This window comes from Solanum stenotomum, chromosome 12 (assembly GCF_019186545.1).
Source record: "Solanum stenotomum isolate F172 chromosome 12, ASM1918654v1, whole genome shotgun sequence".
Taxonomy (NCBI): Eukaryota; Viridiplantae; Streptophyta; class Magnoliopsida; order Solanales; family Solanaceae; genus Solanum; species Solanum stenotomum.
This window is the reverse complement of record NC_064293.1, coordinates 14,254,322-14,263,516: the sequence shown is the minus strand read 5'-3', so window position 1 is coordinate 14,263,516 and position 9,195 is coordinate 14,254,322. Positions and strand designations below refer to the sequence as shown.

At 34.7% G+C, this 9,195-nt stretch overlaps 1 protein-coding gene across 1 annotated transcript; it reads left to right on the top strand.

Annotated features, from left to right (window-relative positions):
• The first annotated feature begins 5,225 nt into the window (after window positions 1–5,225).
• LOC125847123 (uncharacterized) lies at window positions 5,226–8,608 on the top strand. Its single transcript, XM_049526817.1, has 5 exons — window positions 5,226–5,246; window positions 5,367–5,480; window positions 5,561–5,680; window positions 5,811–5,915; window positions 8,394–8,608. The coding sequence occupies exons 1-5, from the start codon at window positions 5,226–5,228 to the stop codon at window positions 8,412–8,414; spliced, it is 381 nt and encodes a 126-aa protein (XP_049382774.1). The 3' UTR covers window positions 8,415–8,608.
• The last annotated feature ends 587 nt before the right edge of the window (window positions 8,609–9,195 follow it).

Genomic DNA, 9,195 nt, shown 5'->3' with positions numbered 1-9,195 from the left:
GTCTCAGTGTAGTCTATCCCAGCTTGTTGAGTGTATCCTTTAACTACCAGCCTTGCCTTGAATCTTTCCACACTCCCATCTGCCTTGTGTTTGATCTTATACACCCACCTACAACCAATGGATTTCTTCCCTTTGGGCAGAGGTACCAATTCCCAAGTATTGTTGGCATATAATGCCTCAAACTCTTGTGTCATTGCCTTCTGCCAGGCAGGAGACAAGATTGCCTCTTCATATGAACAAGGTTCACAGTCATGTGTAATGTTTTCAACCAACTGCTGGCTATCAGGACAAAAAGAAGTGAAGCAAATACTGTCATGGTTAGTGGAAAAAGAGGTGACAAAGTGGTGTGGGTGTGAGCTTGATGCAGTAGAGGTAGACGAATGTAGGTTAGGTAAAGTGTAGTTGTAGTCTTTTAGATAAGTGGGGGTATGAAGGGACCTAGTGGTTCTTCTAGGGGCATATAGAGCATCACATGATGAAATAGGTGCAATTATGGAAGGTGCAGTGGTGATGTTTGAGGCTGCAGTGTTAATGGTTACTTGGTTATCTGTGACTTGATGTGATGTGTTTGTATCCAGTAAATCATCAGTATCAAAAATGTTGATTGTGCTAGACATACTAGGTAAGTTGGTAGAATGATTAACAAGTAAATTCAAAACAGAAGAAAAATTGGAGCCAACATGAGCAATTACAAAGGGAAAGATGGATTCATGGAAAACAACATCCCTAGACACATGAATTCTTTTGGTAGCTAAATCCAAAACCTTGTAATGTTTTGTATTGAAAGAATAGCCAACAAATATGTGTGGTGTAGCCCGTGGCTCAAACTTGTCCTTATGGGTTTTTAAAGTAGTGGGAAAGCATAGACAACCAAAACTTCTAAGGTGAGAATATATAGGGTGTTTGTGATACAATAACTCATATGGGGATTTATTTTTCAAGAGTTTAGTAGGTAATCTGTTAATGATGTATGTAGCTGTTAGGACACATTCCCCCCAGTACCTCATGAGTAATTTAGATTGGAAAAGGAGGGCCCTAGCTGTTTCAAGAAGGTGCTTATGCTACCTCTCTACCACACCATTTTATTGGGGTGTGTAGGGGCAAGACCTTTGGTGTATTATCCCTTGTTCTTGGAAAAACTGGCTAGCTTCATTGGAGGTAAACTCCAAACCATTGTCAGACCTGATGGTTCTTAATTTGGTTTGAAACTGATTCTCTATGAGTGAGCTGAATGCTTTGATAGTTTATAAGGCATTGCTTTTGCATTTAAGTAATTGTGTCCAAGTTGATCTAGTGTTGTCATCTACCATGGTCAAGAAATAGTTGTAACCATCATGAGTGGGAATGTGGTATGGACCCCATAGATCAATGTGAAGCAATTCAAATGCTTTGGTGGTGGAGGTTGTGCTCTCAGGAAATGGCATTCTAGTTTGCCTGGCCATAGGGCATATAGCACAAGTAAAAGATTGTTTTGTGGAAAAATGGATAGGTATGGTGGAAATGCTTTTCATTTTTACAAAGGGTACATGGCCTAGTCTAGCATGCCATAAGAATTCATCAGTATAAGTCTCAGCAGGGGAACAATCAACATTAGAACAAGAAGCAGAATTAGAAACTGAACATACTTCTTTATTGATATAAGGAGTGTATTTTACAGTAGATGATGAAGATGAAGCTTGACATACATTGTCAGTTGAACTTTTAGTACAATTAACTAGAGAATGACTGCTATGAATAGGGAAAAACTTTGCAGCAAGATGAGTCATTTTGTTGTCAGCAGAAGGAGGATGACAGTTGTGACATATAGTGCACAAGAAGTATAAACCATTTTTAGCTCTACCAAGTTCCAGAGGGCTCTTCAGAAAAGGGCCCTGCAATAAACAAGAAGAAGTGTTAAAACTGACTACACCTTTGAGTTGCAATGCAAGACAGTGAACTGAGATTAAATTGAACTTAAAACTAGGCACAAACATTACATTTCTCAGAGTCAGTACTGGATTTAAACAAACATCACTAACTTCAGTCACTTTAACTTTATAACCATTTGGTAAGGTAATTAAGAAAGGGTATGGCAGTGTGCTGATATTTGTGAGTGTGGCTTTGTTATAGGTCATGTGATGTGATGCTCCTGAGTTTATAATCCAGGAACCAACAGTTAATCTAACATATTTACAAGAGAGATCACCTATATCAGTAATTGAAGAGTAACTAGCTAGTATACCTGCCAGGTTCACAGCTCCACTTAGCATATTCTCAGAGTTGTTGGTTCCATGATTAGCATGTAGAGATCCTAAAAGGTTTAGTAGCTGCTCATACTGGCCTTTAGACAAATTCAAAGGCATTTGTTTACTCAGTTCATTATCATCTTCACATTGGTTCCTGTCAACTTCAGAAGCACACACATTTGCTGCTGAATTTGAACTTTTACCCTTGGAGAACTTAGAGTTGGTGGGATAACCATGGAACTTGTAACAGCTATCTTTAGTGTGTTCTGTTTTCTTACAGAAATCACAGAACAATGAAGACCTCTCAGTACTGGAATTCCCTCTAAACACATTTGTGTTTGAGTTTCCATAACCTCCTGTGTTTCCCCTATTAGAATTAAAATTGGTCTTAGGACCTTTGGAACCTACAACATTGTTAGACGAGGCAAAAACACTGAGAGAAGTTGAATCCAAGGCAGTGTAGTTGTGAGGTTTTACTTCCCTTTGCTTCTCTTCTTGGGACAAGATGGCAAAAACATGAGCCATACTTGGCAGAGTATTCATCATGAGATTGTTGCCTCGGACTGCAATATACATCTCATTTAAACCCATTAGAAAATGTATAAGCCTGCGATCTTGTTCAGCCTTAACCAATTTTGTTTTACCACCACAAGTGCACACACAATTGCACTGAGAGCTGATATCGACAGTGCTCATTTCTTCCCAAAGTTTCTTCATTTTGGTGTAGTAACTAGTGATATCCAGAGTGCCTTGGACAAGGTCATTAATCTCCTTTTGAAGCTGATACAATTTACAACCATTGGTTTGATCGTATCTTTCTTCTAATTCTCCCCAAAGTTCCTGAGCATTGTTGACATACTGCAGACAATCACGCAGATCTGGTGACAAAGAGTTCAGGATCCAAGATGTGACCATATCATCACACCTTTCCCATTGCTGAAAGCTAGGATCAGTAGGATCAGGTCTCACAACCTTCCCATTAATGAATCATGTCTTGCTCTTAACAAACAAAGCCCCGAGAACTACTCTTCTCCAGGATCTGTAACTAGTCCCATTGAAAACTGCAGGTAATAGGGATGAACTCTCATTCTCAGATGGATGCAAGTAGAAAGGACTAGGGATTTCTACCCTAACAGTAGATGCAGAAGCATTTGGAATTGAATCAGCTGAAGAATCAACCATGGTGAATTGAAAATTGGGAAGAAGAACAAGTTGAAAACAGCCAGATCAAATAGGATTCACATAAAAGGAAGACGAAACTGACAGATCGAAGATTGAGTCGACAACAACCAGATCAAACAAAAATTCACATAAAAAAAATGAAGCTCACAAAATGAAATGGAAGCGGAAAGAAGATAGGAGCAATTCCCTGTGCTCTGATACCATGATGAAATCATCAATGTGAGCTCCCAAACTCCATTAATGGAGAAGTCATTGGTTCGAGAGAGAGAGCAATCGAGAGAGAAAACTCATGGAGAAAAATATCTTTTATTGAATGTGAATTGAATGAACTAGTATTACAATGTGGATATATATATATATACACAATCACTAATCAACAAACTTGATTCTAACTGAATTTCTAACTTACTTTACTGTTCACAACTAACTAATTTTACTGTTCATCAACTAACTAACTAACTAATGTCATACTTTATATTCTCAACATCCCCAATAAGTTTGTGCTTCAATTTTCAGTTCAAACAATCAAATTAAATGATATTTTCTATTAGACTCAAATCAACAAAAATGGATATGAACAAGGGTGACACTCACAACAAACTTTTTAGTATGGATTACAATTTTTTTTTTAGAGATTCCTATTGATGAAGCTTCTCTTATATGTAAATGAATATAGAAAATATATAGGAAATGTACCACTAATAATGAAATGCATATATACAAAAATAATCACTTTTGGATGGAAACACGTATGCATAGAAATTGTATTATTATTGTATATTGTATAGAATATTCACTATTGTATATATGATCATAGGGAAATATATATAGAAACTGTGTCATTACTTTGTAGAATATTTATCACTACAGCATATTGTTAAATATATGTTATAATAAAGCATATTCAATCGATGCATTAAGATCTCGAAATGACAACTCATGCATCGTCTTGAGCTAACTTTGTCACAATCCAAAATCGATCGATCCGACCTGCTCAAAACTTCCTTGATGTCAGACCCTACAATGCGAGGAACGAAGCTCGAATAGCATTGATGCACCTTGCGTTAGTCTTACCATAGAAACTATAACCTCAACTTAGATTGATAGGAAGAACTGAGGACTTTGGAACTTACCCTAAGACTTCAACCCCTAGCATTCCAATTGAAACTCAAGGAGCAATATGGTTACCTTTTTAATTAATTAAGTAAATAGAGGAAAGTATTTAGTAGATAAGAGGTAGATGAGTGAGTGAGTCCTCACTGACCTAAGTGCTTTTGATCACCTTTTATTTGTAATGTCATATCGAAAAAGGGAGAGTCGAAAACTTTCATTGCAACTAAAGAGACTCACACCTTCCATCAAAGTAACATATCACGAGATGAAATCGCATGTTCAAAATTGCGCCAAGGCTGCGACATAAGCAGTTTGTAATAATGAAAATTACAAGCACAAAAGTTGGAAAATCAGATTTTGGAGATTACGAGCACTCTAAAACAAGAAGCATAGGATGGACCGTAACTTTATTTGGACAAAAATCCAAAGTCTTAGTTAAGATCGCCATTCAATTGCACTATAAATAATTATGCAATTTACAATATATATCTAAGTATCAGAGAATTTTCTTGTTTAGCGTGGTTTTTCATTTAATTAACACAATATCTTTCACATGGCTTCCTTTATTTCAACATCCACAGCTCCTTCAACCATACTTATGTGCACTTCCACTAATTCCCAATGCCACATTAGGCAAATAAAAAATGTAATGTGTTTTCTTTCTCTCTTCAAATCTTATGATTTTAAATATGAGATGTTATAACTATGAGTACTGGAATTTCAAACGTATTAAGTACTACTAAATATAGAAATTTAACACTTTTCTTCAAATAAAGAACGCGAGGTACATAATTTATTGTAAGAGTTTCCACTTCTTTTATTACTTCTTTCTTTTTTACGTTGCAGTTCGGTTCAAAGGTAGGTGGGCTTAGACTTATGCCAAGCATTCAAATTTCCAGAGCAGCAACAAAAACACCAAAATTGTCCCATGGCTACAAGAATCAAATCTCATGCTCAATTGTAAGACATTTAAATTTAGTTGTTTTCTACGAAGCACATTTCTCAAAATACTAAAAAAAATAATTGTTTTGTGCATGTAGGCTCAACCAGAAACATTGGAAGTTGTCCAAAGCACAATTGCCAAACAGCTATCTATTGATGAAAGTACAGTGACACCTCAGACTAAATTTGCTGATTTGGGTGCTGATTCCCTTGACACTGTATGTTCTACAAATATAGAGTCGCATAGTACTATTAACTTGAAAATAAGACAGGTTACGTGCTATAATAGGTTAAAATTCATGTATATATATTAAAACACTTACAATGTCTTATTGTGAAATTGAATAGGTGGAAATAATGATGGCATTAGAAGAGAAATTTGGAGTGTCAATTGGAGAAGAGGGAGCTCAAAATATTGCTACTGTCCAAGATGCTGCTGATCTCATTCAGAAAGTGAAGGAAGTTGAAATTTGATATGTTACACTTCAATTTGATACAAGACATATATATTTGCCCAAATTATTTAAGTCATTTCCTAGTTGTAATTTTTTGTGTTGCTTCCATGAACAATCCTTAAAGTGGGAGTTAATTAACTTAATAATTTTGTCCACCCTTTTTAAGTTTTGCTTCATCATTTATCAATAACGTAACAAGCAAATAAAAGTGTTCCATTTTGACTCTTTTGTTAATATCTTCAGTTATAGAGGATATGTGATGAAATTAATCTTGATCTAATAAATTTATTTTATTTGTTTTGAGGGGTTGGAGGCGGGTTTCGTCATGAATTGACAAGTTTTACGATGATTGCAGCTAATTAATTACTCACTGCAACTTTTTTTCTTTATCCAAATTTGAGACCAAAGCTCTACTTATTTGGCATTGAGGCGTAATTATTGTTATGGAGGAGGGGGTGGACTCTCCTGGACTATTTAGTAAAACTTTGAGAAACTTGTGAACAGTAAAAACCCAAATAGTACTTAAAACAAAATTCATGGCATTTTTATATAGTACTCAACCAAACACAAAATTGTTCCTAGGGCGGAATTTTTTTTGGATTACCCCAACTAAGATGCAATGTACAAAACCTTCATGCCTACCTACATCTAAGTACAACGGTTCCAGGAATAGAGATGGCAATAGAGCGGTACAGATACGGAGTGGGACGGTTTTAAGGTTGTATGGGACAGGAATGGATGCGAGGCGGGTGGGAGTAAATTTTTTTAAAACCACTGAGGAAGTGGGGCGGGTTGCGGGTCTATGCAGGTACAAACTTAATTTTAACTTTTAAGTTTTTACATCACCCTTCATGAGTAAGAATACACAAATCTCATGACAAATTCATTATTCTTTATACAAACTAACATCAATTGAAACTTTCTTTAAATGTATATTTATATGATGACATATTTTAGTGTTTATAGTTGAATTGATTTCGAAAAAAGGTATTTTCAAATAATAGTGAGGTTACGTTGTTAAACATGAAATAAAATTAATACAATCATAGTAATTTTAATATAGCTTACTAAAATATTCAATATAGTAAATGAAAATGGTTCAATCAAAAGTAATACGTGTTGACATCCAATTTTGGCCCTCCACAATATAAATTAATTATCGAGCTTCTCCAATTTTCAAATGATTTAAAATTATTAGTTTTATAAAAATTTCACGAAAATAAAATAAATATAGTTTGCAAGATTTTTAAATAGTTTGGTCACGTTTCATAATTTTTTGATGATACATGTGTTTTACATAATTATGTATATAATTAGTATATTTTAGGATTATTCGAAAATCGTCTAAAAAAAAAGATTTTATATTTTTAATATAAGGGATGGTTATAATTTTGAATTAATGATTTTTATGAAATTCAAAATACTTTCAAGTTATTTTTTTAGTAACTTTATCATTTTTTAATAATAAATATGTATATTTTTGCAATCACGTTATTTTATAAATATTTGAAAATCATCACAAAAGATTTTACATTTTAGTTAAATATTTTATTAATTTACTTTAGGTTATAGTTATAATTTCGAGTTAATTGGTTTTGTAATTGAATTAGTTAGTTTATAATTAAGTTAATTATTTTTTATTTCGTTAGGATTAAGAAGCTCATTGATTAATTTATATTAAATCATCTTGTTTAAATTTTAGCCGAATTCACCAATTAAATTCTATTTGACTATAATTGAAATCCATTATTTAATAACAAGTTTTAGTCAATTGCTTATTCCATCTTTTAAGAACAATTTTGGGCCACTTCCTAAAGGCCCAATTCTAATTTCATATACAACAAATAATCCCAGCCCACGCCATCAATCCCCTTTAATTTCCAGCAGCATGATGTTCCCAGCAATACAAACATTACAAAGACCCAACCCCTTTCCCCTCTGACCCGGCCCAACCCATTTTCAATACCAAAGAAACCCATTAACAAAGCCATTCTCCAGCAACAATACAATACATCATACCATACGTACATACCAAACCGACCCCATCCCTATACCAACGTCTTCTTCCCCATAAATCCAACAGCAAATCGCGGCAGATCAAACCCGGAAATCGCGCCAACGGTACTCTCCCATACGCAAGAATCAACCTTTTTCCTGATTTTGAGCAAGGATTTGAGGATCTTGGTACAAATTCGAATTTCAAATTCGACCGTTTTCCCCCTAAATCGACCCCAAAATTCCTCTATATAAACCTCCATCTTCCTTAGTGTTTGGGGGGGGGGGGGNGGGGGGGGTGTGTGTGTGAGAAAAAGAGAGTTGAGAAAAATAGGGGGAAGCACAACAATTACTCACTAAACATTGAGGAGTAAGTTTCTATTTTTTTTTATCTCGTTTGCCGTTTACCCTTCATCGGAGCTTTGTCGGAATCTCACTTGTGGTTGTGGAAGTTTCTTCGTGGTCAAGCTCGTTCGCCCAGTTGCTGCTCCAAAAAAGGTAGTGAAATAGCTCCCCTTTTACATTCTATTTAGATATGGTGTATAGTGTATTCATGCTCTAGCCTTGGTTTTACTGCCTAGTATATTGGAAAATGTTAGCTTAATTCTAGTCATAACTCATAATCATGAATAGGTTCCATAATCAGGTAAGCAGTGGAGTGTTTATTTTTCCATGTTTTGAGTAATCTTTTATCAAAAATTGTCAAATTCCTTTCCTTTTGCTTTATTTTGAATTGATTGTATGAATTTGTGTATGGCTACTCTTAGCAGTAGCCTCAATTGTTAGAAATCTCATTGTTTCGCATTAGCTCATTTGTTTTGGATTAAATTGTCATGGTTAACTTACTTTGCATTTGTTTGAAGTTAGGCTAATCATCCTTCAAACTAGAAGGGACAAGGTTGTTTTGGTTTGGTAATATGACTATTTAACACTAGTTTATAATTAATTTATTCTTATATTGGATATGTAAAAATCCTGTTTGGAAACTTATTTTAAAAGCAATCGAACTTGAAGAAAAGTTCCCAACACTTCTTGTTAGTTTTCTCCATTGCCTTTAATTTATGTTGAAAGAATGATATCAAGTCAGTGTTCATAGGCTTTCACTGGTTGGCCTCTATTTGCTTATGAGGATATATGTTCTATTTCTCTTTCTGTGTATGCTAAAAATTGCTTTAGTCATGTCTTTTTGTGTCTCATACTAAAGATGTTATTCTTGTGAAATAGTTTAAGTATGAATGTTAATCTTATTACTCTTTATTTGCATGTGACATTGGCAGAGTCTA